This window comes from Solanum dulcamara, chromosome 5 (genome assembly GCF_947179165.1).
Source record: "Solanum dulcamara chromosome 5, daSolDulc1.2, whole genome shotgun sequence".
Taxonomy (NCBI): Eukaryota; Viridiplantae; Streptophyta; class Magnoliopsida; order Solanales; family Solanaceae; genus Solanum; species Solanum dulcamara.
This window is the reverse complement of record NC_077241.1, coordinates 34,853,830-34,871,806: the sequence shown is the minus strand read 5'-3', so window position 1 is coordinate 34,871,806 and position 17,977 is coordinate 34,853,830. Positions and strand designations below refer to the sequence as shown.

The following is a 17,977-nucleotide window of genomic DNA, read 5'->3' as shown; positions in this document are numbered from 1 at the left end:
TACTTCTTTGATACTATAAGAGTATATATATACTCTGATGGTATCAAGGATGACGAGACTGGTGTTTTCACCAAAGGATTGCTATGATTGATATTTTGTGCAAATAGCATACCTTCTTTTACAAGATTTTGAGTTCGATATTCAAAATTTTCTTGCACTGAATGTTGTCACAGTGCTTTGATTAGTGTTTGTTTGTCAATGTATACATGTTGAACTTCAATAGAATGCTTACTTGTGTCCATAATGATCTTTTGACCATATATGTGTTCATGATGAATTACAACAATTTTATTAGGATTCGGCTTAATTGCGTCTACAAACTGAATTATCTATGTATTTTTTGATGAGCTTTCAGGGCAGTCAAGGCTGGGCATGCTCGTGGGGCAGGATACTTCAGTGAATTCTACAATCATGGATATATAGTGATCGCAGGATTGTGTTTCTTCAATTCAAAATAGACTTTCAAGCCCATGTTATTCTGAAGTTTCAGCGGTGGAAATTCATGTGATATTGAATATTTATTTCAACATTACTTGCAGCAGGGTCCTTCTGTAGTTGTGTTACTATTGTTTCAACTAGATCTGTGAAATTGATAGTAGAATTGACTAATATTGCGTCAACATGATAATCATTGTAGTGGTTGTTTGAATCCCAAACTCCATTATGTTGGACTAATATTGCAACGTTATCCATTAATGGATTGAAATTTCCAACCCAACGCAATTTGAATTTGATAGTAGAAGATAGCTTGGGGAAGAAGAAGGCAGGTTTGAAAAAAGAAGGCGGCAATTTGCACGTTACTCATTTGGTAAAGAAGGAGGTCAAGTTGCGTATTACTAATTTGGGAGCAAACTCGCGCATTAGTAGTTATACCCATTTTTGGGCATGAAAATAAGGAGGTAGCCAAGAGTAAATAGTTTCTTCTTTTGGTATAATAATAATAATTCCTAAAAAATATTATATTTAAACTAATAATACAATATAATAATAAATGTAGGGGTAAGTAATTGAAGAGCAAGAAAAGGATGTAACCTGGTCACTTAAGGAAACTTTAAGAATGTTTTTTGTTAGAAATAAAATGTTTAAGGACATAGTTTAAGTGGTGATTATAATTTAGGGATGTTTTTGTCGAAAAACTCCCGTTCATATATTGCCAAAGCAGCGGGTATTGGCAAGATTTTGAGGAAAGAGGGAGGAGAATTATTTTATTTTATTTGATATAAATACGAAATTGAGGAATTAGGGAGTGTTGCCTCTTCTTACTTGGTTGCAAATCGGTGCATATACACAAACAGATACGAGGTACTCAAATAGGCGTTATTTGTTCTTGATTTTACCAGCTTAACGTTTATAGGGTTTTTGGTGCTTTCTACTACTCTCTTGTCTACACTAATATTGAAGAGAACCGAATATGTCTAATTTGTTTGTTTTGGGCGTGATGGAAATGTAAATTCGTTATTGTTGGTGCTTTTGTTGCCCTTTTTCCCTTTGTTGTTGTTCATATAAATTTATCGTGTATACATTTTTGGACGGTCTCCTTGTCCTTTGTTTGATTGCAGAAAATGGCTAGCTTGGTGGAGAGACTTCGGGTGCGGTCAGATCGAAAACCTATGTACAATTTAGATGACTCTGATGATGAAACTGATATGATGCCTGGAAAATCTGGGACGAAGAAGCAGGAAATTGAGAAAATTGTTCGAACTGATGTGGTAAATTGCGTCTACATTGGGGATTCTCTTTTACTATTTATTTACTTGGCATTTTTTTTTTGGGTGTTCTTCATCCCATTGCATCTACAACTCTAAATTTCACTTATAAATTGCTCTTGTATATTTGGTTGGTTATTGCTTATTCTTTTACCATTTCTTTCCTTGATTTTTTTTCCATAGCAGGGCTCTTTCTCCCAACTTCAGTATTGATTTTCATTTGTTACATGTGTATATCATCTTCTAATATTCATTTTCAGCTTCAAGATATGACAGAGACTAGACATGACTTGGGCTTTAGCTTGGTCATCATGGGGAAAGTCGTACCCTCTTTTTTTTTCATTTTTTTTCTGGTCTGTCTGCTAAGTTAAGCATAGAAACTTAATCCAGCTTGGTGCGTATGCTCGTTGGAAGATAAATACATTTTTATACTGCTTTTGTTCAAATTGTTGGAGTGGCAACACCAGAGTCAAGCTCAGTTTTGAAATTTAGCAATTTAATGTGCTCGTCTTTGTTTCATGGTGTTTATGGAAGGCTGGGATTCAAGATTGATCTCTGGTTGCATCCTTTCTGATCTGCTAAATTCCTTCTAATTATAACTATTGCACCTTGATCTTCTATTAAAGTACGTGTCCTTGTTGGTGCCTCCTGATTTCTTTCAGAAGGATATGCACTAAGAGAATACATAACATACTTGCTGTAGAAATAGAGAATGCATCCTATCTAGCATCATTAGCGTCATAGCATCCTCCAAGATGAAGAGTTAGGATCATTCCCTCTTAGTCTTATGATTTACCTGAGAACTTTCACTAATAGGTGAACTGATAATGAGGACTATCACGGTCGGTCAATCTAGTAAAGGTTTGGACCATCTGAATATGTACAGTCAAAAATAAAAGAGCAGGTACTCTTTCATGTTCTGCCTGGTAATATGCAATGCATGTTGAGTTTTGTTTTGACAGAGATATCTTGCAGCTATAAGGTGGAAGACTAACTTCTTTATCAAAAGAAGTGGAAGACTAACTTCTTTATCAAAAGAAGTGGAAGACTAACTTGTGAATATTTAACAATAAACAATACAAGAAACTGATGTCTAACATTCTTTCCAAAAAAGAAACTGATACTTAATGATCTTCTTTCTTCGATGGTGTGATCAAAGTGAAAGGAAATTTATTTATATTTAGATTGAGCATCTTTTCTCCTCATATGTTCAATTTGATAATCTTAGTTTCTCAAAAGAATCATGTAGCATAATCTTTGGATTTATTTGAAATTTCTGCCAAATCCAGCTTTTGAGGTCAGATATTACAACTAAAACTCTTCTAAGAGATGCTGGTATAGTAAAGTTGATGAATGTGAAACTAAGCAGGTGCGTTTACCTTATCAAAAAAATTAAGGAGTTTCAGACTTAAGATGGTCATTTTGGAATGTGATTAAACTGCCTCCAAGAAAAGTTTGTTTGACCTCATAGCCCAGAGCTTTCTTATTTTTTAAAAAATACAGAGTCCAAAGCTCTGGCTGCAAAAGTTTGTTGTTTAAATTATCTCTTCTGAAGTTATAAAGTTTTATTCTCTTGGCTTTTATTTGTGAACCATGAAATGTCTTCTAAAGAAACCTACGGTCATAGATTCCACAATCTAGAGCTGAAAAATAAAGGAAGCTCCAGAATTTATTAGTATTTAGTCAAACACATAGCATGCTCTGCATGATAAGACTAACGGTAGCTATTTTGATTAGGAGCCCGTTTGGATGGGCTTAAAAAAAGTAACTTTTATGTATGAAGTGCTTTTAGAACTTTAAAGTGCTGAAAGTTATTTTTATAAATAAGCAGTTGAGTGTTTGGATAAAAGTGCTTAAATGAGGAAAATTATGTGAATTTTAGGGTTAAAAGAATAAAAAGGGTAGTTTGGGAATTTAAATAAAATATAAGGGATATAAAAGTAATTTCCATGGTCAAAGAAAATGACTTTAAGCACTTAGAAAAAAAAAAGTTAGGAATCCTAACTTTTCAGTTTTGACTGACTTTAAGAACTTTCTGACTTAAAGTTAGCATTAGGCAAACACGTCCAAAAGCTGAAAAGGGACTTTAAGTTGGTTTTGACCAACTTAAAGCCAATCCAAACGGGCTCTAGATCCAGACACAAACGAGCTTCTAGTTTACGTATCATAAAACAAATGACCTCTAGTTCGTGCTAAGGGAAGTCTAAGATGTACAAATTTGTATATGTGACCTGTACTCAAATGTTTTAGCTTTGGAAAGTAAAGTATGATACTGAAGAAGTATAGAGAATGATTGATGCAGAAGATGCAGCTGTGACAGGTTCATTTAATCTTAGTACAAGAAGTATACATTTATAGCTTACTAGTTGCCGGGTATGCGCAGACGCATGTCCCCATCTCAAAACCATACTTCTAAAAAATTACATTATTATTATTTAATAATATGTTTGAATTATAAAATAAAAATTAAGAAAAAAAGCTGATTATATAACAGAATTTTGCTCCACTTAACTCCTTAGATGTCTTTTTGTGATATTACTGGAAGTAGTTCTAGAATTTAATGCTACATTAAAGAGTATAATGAAAGATTTGCGTCTATTACTGTTACACAAATTTTATAGGAATGTTCATTTGGAGAGTGATGGGTTTGAGCCGCGGAGCAATTGTAAAGATGTCTTCATGTGACCTATAGGTTATGAGTTTGAGCCGTGGAAGCAACCATTGGTGCTTGCATTAGGGTAGACTGTCTTCATCACACCCTTTGAGGTGCGGCCCTTCCCCAAACCTGTGTTCAATGCTTTGTGCACCAGACTGCCCTTTCTTTTTTTCGTTTGAAGAGAAATGATTGTCCAATTTTCAATCGACATTTTGATTTATCAACATTTTACTTTAGATCTTCTCACATATACTTTTTTTGCATACATAAGAAATTGATAATCAGTAAAAAGTAGAGTATTTTCTTTCTATCATATAAGATATTGCCGAAGGAATACACCAATTAATGATACAATGAACTAATCATAAATGAATTTATCGTCATTCAATGTATCTGTACGACATTCCATATTAGGTTCATGTATACACAAATTATTTGTCTATTTTTATTTTGTATCTTTCTACCAACATATTATGCTTGTTACATAAAGCATCTAGTCTTTTCGCTAAAACCTTTTTGTTTTCACTTACATATAATAAATATAATATTGTGTCATGCATCTACTATTATATGTAGTTTACATAAAGTAGTAACTATTTAATTGTAATCTGCACAACTTTCTTTGTATAATCAGAGGATGTATTTAACCCAGAAAAAAGGATAAATAAATAATATATTATAACAGGATATTTAACAATGAATCCACAAACCACTTACAAGCTATCATCACTTTACATAGAATAGTACCAAAATTTCGATTTGAGTCCTCTTAGCCATAGGGTTTTCTTCCTCGGCTGTAACTCCTCTATTCTTTCATTTTCGGTATGGCTACTTACGATCAAGTTAAAAAAAAAGAGGAAGGTTTTTCTTTACTCGTGGAATGGTAATGTTCCCAAATAGGCCGATGAAGAGGAGTGCTACTGAATATGCCTCCTACGGTTGAATCATATCCTTTCCCTTTGTCTTTGATTGATTAAATCATATCTTGGTTTCTTTAGGGAGTTTGCTCATATATTGGGAATAAACAACGCAATAGATCCATTAATCATAAACACGTGCCAGTACATAGCTATACAAGTGTCGAATTGTTGCATTAGCAGCTTTCCGGAAACATATTCTCTTTTGTAGTGTTTAATTGTAATGATCTTTATCCGTTTTACTTACACCAGAAATAACAATGCAAATTGCCTCTTTTGATAGAAAGACGAGTCCTGTCAAGCATGTGGAGGAGATAGTAATCTTTTGTATTGTGAAACATGTAACTATGCTTACCACCCCAAGTGTTTAGTTCCTCCACTAAAGGCTCCTCTTCCAAGCAGCTGGAGGTGCCCTGAATGTGTATGTACCCATCCTTCTATCAAATTTATATATTTAAACATGGAATTCTGATATTGTCGTCAGTTCCCTTCCCCTCCACCTAGATTTACACTAGATATTGTCATTTTTCTGTAGGTGAGTCCCCTGAATGATATTGACAAAATATTGGATTGTGAAATGCGCCCTACTGTTGCTGATGATCAAGATACTTCTAAGCTAGGGTCGAAGCAAGTATTTGTTAAACAATACCTTGTTAAGTGGAAAGGATTGTCTTACCTTCATTGCACATGGTATTTATTTTTGAACTACTACTTTATTTGCTCTAGATTCTCTTTACACCTATGACAATTTTATAGCAACAAAGATCATCTCGTAGTGCTTATAACCAGTGTAGTCAAAGGCGCGCTTAAGCAAGGCTCAAAGCGTGTTGAGCGCTTCGCCTCACTTTATGTTAGCTTCAGTGTTTTCATCAAGGTTCTAAGGCAAACTTCTCCTTGCCAATGAGTCTCTTTAGAAGAAGGGACACTAAACAATTGATATTTCACTTTATCATAATTGTTTTTCAATTTCTTTGGTCATATATTTGCCAATCATGTTTATAATTATTAGTCTTGGACTAAACATATATAGTTGTATTTTTTTCTCCCTTTGCACCTTTTTTCATTAAAGCCCACGCTTTATTCGTGCTTTGTGCTTGAAGTCCCAACAGACCTTAGAGCTTTTTTGCGCTTTTCACCTTTGATAACACTGCTTATCACTGTCTTCTATGCTTCACCATAATGCTTGTTTGTGTAAATGATCAGTATAATATGTTATGTTATCTCTTTTAGACCTTTTGATATCTTCATTTTTATGTATTTGTAGTCATATTGCGCTTTAACTATTGCAGGGTGCCGGAGAAAGAGTTTGTAAAAGCTTACAAAGCATATCCCCGTTTGAAGACTAAAGTGAATAACTTCCATCGCCAAATGTCATCAGTGACTAACTCTGAAGACGAATATGTCGCAATCCGACCGGAGTGGACTACAGTTGATCGAATTCTTGCTTGCAGGTGCTTTTAAAGAACTGACTTGTAGATATTCAGTTGAGATGCTTTATTTAAAAAAGATGGGAGGTTGAGCTGTCCTCAAAATTTTCTGTTCAATGCATTTTTATTTTTCTTCCAAAATGTTTTAGTTACTTTCCCCTAATGCATGCAAAACTAATAATCTTAGGAGTCGTTTGATGTGAGGGATAAGGAGAGTTAATCAGGGCGAGGAGCTTTGTCTCCAGCACAAAGTTTCACACAGTCCCATAGCTCCTGTTCTTCAAATTCCTTTGTAACATTTGGTTGTCTTCAAAAGTAATTCTGTGGTCTTCCCTGCATCCACCAGATGGTCTCCATGTCTCAGTCTCAGCATATAATCTTTGGTAGAATTCCACAATTTCGTCCTTTATAGCTTCTGCATTTTTTATTGCTTTCGCATTCTCCATTAGTTCATCAATATTGTTATATCTTCTGTCGGCATTTGCTGATCTGTGGAAAAAACTTGGTGTTGTTGCACCCTGTTTCAGCCAATTAACCCTTGATCTTTGCCTCCAAGCTATTTCCTCAAATTTATCTATGTTTTCAAACTCTACAAGGAGTTCTTCTTTTGAGTGTATCTCATCTTCTCTTAGTGCTCTTTGGTCCTGGACTTCTTCTAATTCTGTTAGCTGGTCTAGGATGCTCTGTTTCTGGATTGCTAAATTCCCATGGGAAAGATAAAATCTGGCCTTCACAGACTATAGAGTTCCACCACACATTAACTCTATCCAGAAAACCTTCTGTTTGCAACCACCAATTTTCGAATTGAAAATAAAATTTTCTAGGTTCCCAGTTCCCACTTTGAAGCATTATGGGGGTGTGATCAGAGGTTACCTTGTGTAGAACTGTCTGCTTGATGTTCTTGAATTCCTCATTCCATTCATCAGAAAATAAGAATCTATCAAGGCTGGCTGCAACATCATGTCTATCCCCTTTCCTCCATGTGTAATTGCCCCCTACCAGATGTGGATCTTGTTGGCTCATATCCTCAATGAAATCAGACAGATCATTCATTGCTCTTGTGATTCTAGAGCAGCTTTTCTTTTCTGAGGGAAATCTGACTGTGTTGAAATCCCCACATACTACCCAAGGACCATCAAACAGTCCTCTAGCTGAGCCTACTTCCCACCATATCTCTTCCCTTTCTTCTCTGTTGTTTGAAGCATAGATACCTGTAAGAAACCAAGTGAGGTCTTTGTTCTTTCCACTGAACTTACAGGTTAGAGAATAATCCCCCAAACTACTTACTTCTCCTGTCCATACTTTCTCATCCCATAGAATTAGGATACCTCCCCTTGTCCCACTAGCTTCCAGTTTACAGAATCTTACCCCTCGCCCACAATTCTTTAACCAAACTCTTGATATCTCCTTGAATTTTTGTGTCTTGAAAGCAATAAACAGAAGCTTTCAATCCATGAATTAAATTTTTAATGATACACCTCTTGCTTACCTGATTCAGGTCCCTCTCGTTCCATGATACTATGGAGACTGTCATTGATCACAATTAATATTGTAACCCCTCCTGCTTCTTGTGCCATTGCTTCTGAAATTACTTCCACACTTGAGGCTCTTCAATTCTTTGGATCCCTTTACTGCTGGAGTCATTTTCCAGTTCTTCTCTTCCTTATTCATATTTTTTTTATCTCATGCTATCTATCTTCATGAATAGCATTGTTGCTTCCTCTTTGCATCCCTTGATATCTGTACAAAATTCTTTGGCAAATTTGATGATGTTCTAATGAATCCATATAGGGATATCGAAATCTGGATCTTCCCCTTCCCCTGGGCTATGTTGATTTAAAGGTACTACATCTTCGATTGTTGTCATACCGGAGATGTTTTCTTCACTTCTCAACATAGAGCCCGTTTGGATTGGCTTTAAGTTGGTCAAAACCAACTTAAAACCCCTTTTTAGCTTTTGGACGTGTTTGTCTAATGCTAACTTTAAGCTATAAAGTTCTTAAAGTCAGTCAAAAATAAAAAATTAGGATTTCTAACTTTTTTTTTCCTAGTACTTAAAGCCATTTTGTTTGACCATATAAATTACTTTTATATCCCTTATATTTTAACTAAATTCCCAAACTACCCTTTTTATTCTTTTAAACTAAAATTTAAACACTTATTTTCAACATAAGCACTTTTATCCAAACACTCAACTGCTTATTTATAAAAATAACTTTCAGCACTTCAAAGTTCTAAAAGCACTTCATACCTGAAAGTTACTTTTTTTAAGCCCATCCAAACAGGCTCATAGCAACATCTTGCATGCCACTCTCCTCTAGGATTTGAGGGATTTCAGTTACCCTTACTTCTTTTTCTTTACTCTTTTCTAGAGTATCTTCTTCTTCAATTTCCTCCCGTTCGGGTTTTGCTTCTTTTCCTTCTCCACAGTTCAGTGCTATGATGGACTTGGAAATATAGCTTCAAGTTCGGCTGAGATTGGGTCAATTAAATGAGAGGAGGGCTCATTTACTAGCCCAATTGAGACGAATTAGGGCCAGCAGATCCGGGCCAATATTTTCTTTTTCACTGCAGGTCTGTTCTTTTTGACTGTGGTGGGAAGTGGGGCCTCAGCCACGCGTGCCTTATCTCGTGCTGAGACAGCTGGCCAATTCAAAATATCTGGATTCGTAGAAAAAGCCCATGTGCCCTGACACTTCTATAAAGCCTAAAAGGCTTTCATCTTGTAGTCCACCAGTTCTTTCATCAGACTGCTGGGTCTTTGTGGGTACTTTGCTTCGCGCATCACGACCACCCTCGCTGGCGTTCAATCCAGATTGGAAATTTGAAGGTTAACCCTTTGTGGACCAGTTCGACTGGCTTCGTAACTAAGTCGTTGTCTCCTCTGACCTTCATCCTAGCTCATTTGAGGTGATTTCGTAGCTCTGTTTCTTCTTCAGTTCTGATCCAGCCACTGCATAAGTTTCCAATCTCATGGACAACTCTTTGGGACCAAAGTTGAAAGGGCAAGCCTACTACTCTGATCCAGACCTGGTCCAGCCTATCATGGATAGAGGTTGATGTTGGCGACCATCATTGCATGTTGAATTTGTGGCCAGATGCACTTCCCACTTACAATGTGGTCTTACAATGTGGTCTGCAATTGTTTTGTTGGGAAACTTGAAGAGGAAACACGATCTTGACCCAAATCGTAGATGTTGATACCATGCTTGTGTTTCCATGTGCTTGCCACCCACCATCGAATCTCTGAGAGATAGGCATCTGAAATCTCCTCCGGGAGATTTCCAATCACACTTTTTGCTAGAATTTCATTTTGATTTGTTGTTGCTGCATCTGTAAGAACGAGCTTTTTCCCTTTTTGTTGAATCTTAGCAACATTTGTTTCTCTTGTAGAACATTTATTGTTTCTGGCAGTATTGGAATCTTAGCAACTACTTTCTGGGCCTTAGCATTTATGAATCTCATTATTTTGGTGGCTATGTCTATCCAACCTGAATTTAACGACCACTCGGGGAAACTCTCTTGGGTAAAATAAGGAAACTCTGACAAATCCCTAAAATACGGTCCATAACTATCTTGGGTAAAATAAGGAAACTCTGACAAATCCCTAAAATTAAGGGAAGTCTTGAAATCTTGAAAACAACTTGCAAGTAACTTGGGCAGCATCTCTCCTATCAACGACTTCTTGGCCCTTCTTGGGTAACACAAAAGCCCATTTTAAGGACTAAAGATGTGGCCCAAGTGGGAACTTCATGGGGTGCATGTTTGACACACTTTAGGTGCCTAAATTAGTCTAGAAGTGGACTAATGTGGAACTCCTTCATAGACTGGTTCTGGACCAACACTAAACATTGTCTTGGACCTCAATTTGGTCCACAAAGTAGTCGTAACACTTCAAGAAAAAAGTTTCTCCTTGGCACCAAAATTAGACATTTTTTTCTTTGTAATTGAAGCCCAATCATCTTGTTTTGAAGTCTCTTTGTTTGAGATCTTGTCATAGGTCTTCTAGGAGCTTCCAAAGCTTCATCCAAGTTCCTTAATTGTGCTATGCTTCTGTGGATGTTATCATTTGGTCTTCTTCTAGAGTTCGGTGCAGTTTCCAACTTTAAATAGGTGAGATTTCGGCTATTTTTGTTGGCTAGTGTAGTTTTTTGTGTTGCAGTTTTTAGGATCTGATAAGACTTCCTGGTTTTGTGGTTAAATTTTTTTTGCAGTTCCCCTCAAATCTAACCAACAGAGTTCGTTAAAATAGTTGATGGTAGCCAAAAGTGCTCACTTTTGGTAGACTATAGTGTCACGGACTTAGACTTCACGCTAAGACTTCCGTGCGGCACTTGACAACTTACTCACGAATCTTTCACGATCTTGCAAGCTCAAGTAAGCCTTTATGACTAGATCGCTAAGGGAACGTTAGATTATAAGAAGACAAGAGAGTTTTTATGAAGAAGGCTTTTGTATTGCTTTGGAAGAATGCTTGTTTTCTTGATTTCTGGATGGTTTACAAATGAATGGCCCCTTCTATTTATACTACTCCTAAGGGGCTTAAGTGTAAATAAAAATTACTATACAAGTCCTCCCATATTTACAAAGAAGTCCCTACTCTAGAACTCTCTTTACACTCTAGAGAATTCCAAGTCTTTCAAGACTTCTCTACAAGCTTCTACAAGAATCTAGAGTCTTCCACTAACCTCTCCAAGACTCTAGGTTCTTCTACCTTCTTCAAGATTTCTCTTGAACATTCTAGAGCCTTCTATTAACCTCTCCAAGACTCTAGATTTCTCTACCTTCTTCTAGAATTCTCTTGGACATTCTAGAGCCTTCTATTAACCTCTCCAAGACTCTAGATCTTTCCCCCGTCTTCATGATCAAGTGGCGGGTCATGACAATAGGACCAAAACTGCTCAGGACTGTATTTAAGAGACTACTTTAAACTTACTCCCCAACATAAGGAACCGTTTTTGTCATTTTCTTCTTATTCTGAGTTTCTGATTTGTGAAGACAATTAGTTGGGGGGAGGGGAAGGGTGCTGCTGCATATGCTAATAGTTAGAGGTTATCAAGGTCCTACACAATGTCTAAGTGAGAGATAGAAGAGCCTTAATTGCGAAGTTGTTGCTGAATGCAGAAGAAACTTTACAAGAACCACCTAGTTGTGATTTCTGATAATAGATTGTACCTCAACTTTTATTTTAGTTTCGCTGCATTTGGTCCTTTGGCTTCATTGTTTTCTTTTATATTTTTTCTTCTTTTTATTAATTGAATTATGTGCTTATAAGAATATATTTCTGGATTAAGTTGAGGTTTGGGGCTCAATTTCAAACTTGACAAACTCCCAACCTTATCTCGAAGATACTTGATTTGAGCTTAAGCATGTTAACTATTGTGGGGGATACTCAAGACGTCAAGTATAGCTATCTGAGGAAAAATACGTCTTGTTCAATCATTATGAGTTTGACCTTTTTATATGACCATTGAGGCATTGACAAAAGTGGCACCTAGGAGGTGCCTGTGAGTTAGAAATAAATGTAGGACACTCAGTCTATCTGCATATTTTACAGGCTTAATTTGTGCCAAGAAGCAATATTAAGTGCAGGAAATGACACATGGTGTCCCATTGAAGTTGTAGCTCTACCCACTAGTATTTTAGTTATCCAGAAAGCCATCAACTGCCAGCCACATGTTTTCAAATTTAAAGTAGGAGGGAGTGGCATTACAGTCCCCATTCTCCGGTAAAATGGATCATTCCATTTTACCTTTTGGCTATGCAATTTGTTTCACAGCCTTGAATGAGTCATTCCATTCCAGGGATATGAGGAATCTATCAATTCTGGAAGCTTGTTGTTCTCACCTCTTGACCATGTAAATAGGGCTCCCTACAGTGGTAGGTCAATGATCCCAAGGTCTTGGATTATGTCCAATGTTACCACGACTCTTGATATCCTAGTGCAAGTTAGCCTTTCACTTTCAAATCTGCATACATTGAAGTCTTCCACTATGACCCATTGACGTTCCCAAAGTTCTCTATCCCTGCTAATTCATCCCACATCTCCTCCCTTTCCTGATTAGTGTGTGGACCAGAAATGCCAGTGAAGCACCATCTGTAGCATACATGAGATTGAGTAGCAGCCCAGTAGTGCGTCCATTTACACCCGTCTCTTTTTATCTCAGATCACTATAATATTACCTCTTGTGCTGGCTACTTCAAGTTCCACCAATCAGCCCATCTGTTCCCCCATAGTTGCTGTATTAGTCTATTATTGCAGCCTTGGATTTTGGTTTCTTGTATACATAAAATGTCAACCTTCCACTTCTGAATGAGGGATTCGATTGGGCTTCTCTTCCCCTTCCCATTCAGCCCCCTTATTCCAACTGAGGACTTTCAAATTCATCCAACAGTAATGTGGTGTACTGTACTGCCTGCCCTGCTTCCACTACTTTGTTGTTCTTTTTTGTTGTAATTAATCCCACTATAATCTTTTCCTCTCCCCTTCTCCTCTTCTTTTCTTCCTATTCCTAGATCCCTGTTGCTTTAACTCCTGCTCCTGAACTTGTTTCTGTCTTCTTTGTTCCATTCTTAGAACTAAGTTCAAGAGATCATGTTCAAATCCTATAGCATTGACCCCAAAGGCTTTGCATGCCTTAACCATTGTGATATTTGTCCACCTTGATGTATCGATTATAGTTGGTTCGTCTATAACCTGTGGATTGGGGTTACCTTCATACCAAGCCAATGGTAAAGCCTCTCTTATTTCTATTGAGGGGAAATCTGTATTTGAGCTGGAAAAAGCAACCCGTTCCTTGCTTGAGGTGTGTTGTCGCAGTGACCTGTGGATTCTTTCAAGAGGAATTCTTTCGTCATCTGCATCTGACTGCGCCTTCCCTGATATTTGCTCTGCAGGGTTTGTTTTCATGTGATTATCAGAGACGTTGGGGTCTGATGGGGCTGATAGAGCACTGAATCTATTAGCAGTTGGGGTGGGTTTTTTTAACTTGTAGATGGTTTTAAGTTTAAAGAATTTGGCCTCATTTAAAACTTTATTTTTCCCTTGTCATTTGGGCTTGTTTTGTAATAATTCTGATTAGCTTTAGTCCCAAATGTATTTGATTTGGCACTGGCCCACTCCCAGTAAGATAATTAGATTCTTTGACCTTTGCCCTTTTGTCTGCTGGACAATCCAGACTGTCCCTTTTTGAATTAAAGCTGTCCCCTTGTACCTCCTCATATGATGTGAGGTTCGAGGTACCATCTTCTTCCATCGACTTCCCTTTCTCGAGAACAGTGGCTTTTCTGGTGAGACTAACGACCATGTGCAGTTCCTCTAAGACCATGAGATCGAAACCCCAGTCTTCTTTGAGCAACTCTTTGGACCTGGGATCATCTTCATTTTCTCCTCCCACAGATTTGAGCCAATAGCATGTGTGTTCTGTATATCGTGTCTTCGTCAACTCCGACATAGCCTCCACACTTATCCCCAATAAATTTAAAGGTTTATGATGACCATGCATGAAGTGGAATTCCAAAAACCTTAATCCATTTATGATCTGATATTTTTGAGGTTAGCTTTGAGCCGGCCACTGCCTACCACCATTCAAGAGTTAGCTTTCGGCCCTTCCAGAACCAGTCATCTGCTTTTACCCTACATGCCTCCAGCCTGGATGGAAGCTCAAAAAGAAATTGATTATGGTTAATGGGTGACTTTAAGTCCTGCAGTGACTGCCCACAAACCCTTTTTGGATGATATCTGCATTAGGGCTTGTAGAAAATGGGTCATTAAATTCTTCCACAACACACCTGGAGCGGAAGTGCTCCCTTTCCATCACCACTTTGTGACTGAAATTCCTGCTCCAGAATTGATTGTGTTTGGCCATTTTGGGATCCTTGCTGCCTACATGAAGGATTTGGAATGCTGATCTGCTAAATGGAACCTTGGATCCACAAAAGGGCCCAAATATTTTTGAGATCTTCCCTGCAATATCATCCTATCCCTTGTTGTATCTGTCTTCTGGAATGATGCTGCTTTTTTGTCCCCTAGAATAGTCTCTATTCTCACAAAGCATCCATAACTGTTGAAATTTTGTATTGCTCTATATGAATAAGCCTGGATTTCCCTTCCCCATCTTCTGCATTTGTTGTCTGACTGCAAAGAGGCCTGTTTTAGGGCTTAACATATTCGTCTGAAATGATAGGTTTACCATCATTAAGTGTATGCATGAGAGGAGAGTTGCGAAATGAGAGAAGAGAGAGAGAGCGCTATGTTTCCCAAAAGAGAGCAACAATTTCCAAGGCCAGGGACTATCAAAAAGGGCTCATGGAAAAAGGGGTCAGTCAAGGTCTTTGAAGTTCCTTCTATGACCCAACCCTATGGGCCGTAGATGCTTCTATGGTCCGTAGACCTGCTCGTCCTGTGTACCCTCAATACCAACCTTTGAACTTCACTATACGAACCCCTTATGGTTCGTAGACCACCCTATAGGCCATAGGCCCTTCCGGCCTGCCAATCCTCAAATACCTCTTTTCTAAATCTCATCCTACAACCCTTCCTATGGGTCGTAGGTCCCATCTAGGGACCGTCCTGTTGGTCCGTAGAAAATGTTTTGAAACTTATCTTTTTTCCAACTCAGGATCCCTACCTACAATGACCTTCTATAGACCGTAGGACCTTGTACGGTCCGTAGGTAGGCCTCACAATCATCTTTTAAAACTAGATTTTTCCCAAGTCCTGAACTCATTCCACGACTGGTTTCTACGGCCCGTAGAACCTTCTACAGTCTGTACGTGGGCTCGTAGAACCAGTGCACCAACAATATTTCTGAACTATTTCTTTCCAAATCGACTTTCCGACTTCCAAGGTGTTACAAAAGTTCCTTGAATTTTTCCGTTAGAGGGGTATGTCCAATCCATGGATCTTGCGTGAATTTCAACTAGACTTCAAATTAAAGGTTTGTTTTGAACTCCTCTCTGAGGTGGGACCCACACCATATGAAGAGGGACCACACCAAGAATGGGCATCAACAGTGTCACAAAATAATGAAAACTGTAAGTAGAGCTGATACCACTAGGACAATGTATATCTCAATGGATAATTTCAATTTTAGATGCAACCTAATGTTAATTTGTTTTGGGATAGAGGTATGAGTGTGTTTCCCAAGCTGAAATGACTTGCACTCTGTAGAGGACAAATAAGAAAGAATTATGAACAAGTTCAACAGAGGTAACATAATTAAAAGCAGTGTCTTTGGATTGAATAGTTGGTACAGACATTGTAACTCATGTCCTGTTCCAGTCATATGTTCCATATTCCGGTCTTGCATGACAACAGAGCTAACCAAAACAGTTACAGAGCTATTAAGGTTTTTAGTCAGTTGACTAATGAATATCAGATTATATGGACGTTTTGGTGGAAAACACTGAGGCTAAAAGATATGAATGAATAGGGTGAGCTTCACCTATTCTGTCATTTTACTTTTTGGGTTCATTAGATAAGGTGACATTAGAAAAGATTGCAGAAGGTTTAAGAGAAACAAAGAAAATATTATTGCTACTAGATATATGAGTAAAAGCACCCGAATCAAGAATCCATGGCCCAAATGAAGAACATTGTGTGACACAGACAAACAAGTTACCAGATTAAGTTGTGCAAGCTGTAGATGCGGATAATGCGATCTGGTGCCAAAGATAGTCAAGAAAATCTTCTCTAATCAAGGGTAATATAATGAGATGATTGATCCCTTGATTCCGATGAAGTTAGAATTCCTGCTCTATCAGTTGTGAACCACAATTTTTTTTTGTGGGAATAAGAAAAAAAAGAAGGAAAGGAAATAACTATTTTTAATTTATCTTTTAACTGTAATAAGAGTAAGTGAAGGAACTTTTAGACGAGAGAAAAAATGTTGTTACAGTAGGGACTCAAATCCTTGCCTCTGATACCATGTAAAGAATGAGAAAATAATAGATATTGGGAGTGAATGCTTTGATTATTCCCTAGAGCATGTTGGGTTTAAAATTTAATTAGTGTTTAGAAGTGATCCTGAAAAGGAAAGAAAAGTAGTTCATATTCCTAATTGTCTTTTGGAACAAAAATAAGGTAAAAGACTTTTTGGCCAAAAATTCATTTAAGTTGTGTTATTTTCCATGTTAACTAAAATATGCTCTTGCCATATTAACAGTTTCCTAATTCTTAATAATTTTAAAACTAGAGACCTTTATTAAGAAATATGATTGTGTTAATAAAGCAAGCATATACATGTCAATGCCCACGTGGGGGCGATTAAGTGGCATGTTAGTATAGTAATAGATTTTTAAAGTACCTAATAGTTGAGTTTTTTTATTCCTTAACTTGTTCATTTTATTTAAGATGTGCTATTTTGGGCCTACAAATGAAGTACAAGTTTCAGGTTAAATTGCATTGAATAATATGCTGTTGTTCTTAGGGGAGACGGTGAAGAAAAAGAGTATCTTGTAAAGTGGAAGGAGCTTCCGTATGATGAGTGCTACTGGGAATTTGAATCAGACATTTCTTCTTTTCTGCACGAAATTGAAAGATTTCATATAGTTCAGTCTAGACATAAAAAATCTTCAAGTAAACAAAAGGGAAGGCCTACAGAGACAACTGAATCTAACAAGAAAGCCAAAGAGTTTCAACAGTATGAAAGCAGTCCTGAATTTCTTTCTGGAGGTATATATGGTACCAGTTTTAATTAGTCTATGTATGTTATTGTATTCATCTAGTGAAGTTCCTTAATCTTCTCTATGGTTGAAATAAAGGATCACTTCATCCATACCAGCTTGAAGGGCTGAATTTCCTGCGTTTTGCTTGGTCCAAACAGACGCATGTTATACTGGCTGATGAAATGGGGCTAGGTAGGATTTATTTTGTTCTTCCACTGCTTCTAGTTTTTTCTTCTCGCCTTTTTATCTCATTTGCTTTATCGTATACAACTGCAGCATGGTCCTTTTCTGAATTATTTTTCTCTGTTGTCCTTATTGCATATAGTTTATTCTGCAATACTGCTAGTTCTTTTTTGCTGATGCATTTTCAAGCTTGCAGGCAAAACAATACAGAGTATTGCACTTCTAGCCTCTCTTTTTGATGAGAAAGTCTCTCCACATTTAGTAGTAGCACCTCTTTCGACATTGAGAAATTGGGAGCGTGAGTTTGCCACTTGGGCTCCTCAAATGAATGTGGTAAGTTTGAGATGATATATTTCCTACTATGAATAGCAGAATAATAATTAATAAGATGAATAGCAGATAGATCTTTCTGAAGAGAAT

The 17,977-nt window shown here is 37.3% G+C and overlaps 1 protein-coding gene across 1 annotated transcript in view; it reads left to right on the top strand.

Moving 5' to 3' along the window:
• Positions 1–1,090: 1,090 nt before the first annotated feature.
• LOC129889128 (CHD3-type chromatin-remodeling factor PICKLE-like) overlaps positions 1,091–17,977 on the top strand; it is a 56,628-nt gene continuing 39,741 nt past the window's right edge. The window contains exons 1-8 of the mRNA XM_055964303.1: positions 1,091–1,302; positions 1,560–1,709; positions 5,563–5,700; positions 5,815–5,969; positions 6,569–6,730; positions 17,137–17,381; positions 17,471–17,566; positions 17,754–17,890. Of these exons, the coding sequence (XP_055820278.1) occupies positions 1,563–1,709; positions 5,563–5,700; positions 5,815–5,969; positions 6,569–6,730; positions 17,137–17,381; positions 17,471–17,566; positions 17,754–17,890 (1,080 nt within the window). The 5' untranslated portion in view covers positions 1,091–1,302; positions 1,560–1,562. The remainder of the gene's footprint in view (positions 1,303–1,559; positions 1,710–5,562; positions 5,701–5,814; positions 5,970–6,568; positions 6,731–17,136; positions 17,382–17,470; positions 17,567–17,753; positions 17,891–17,977) is intronic.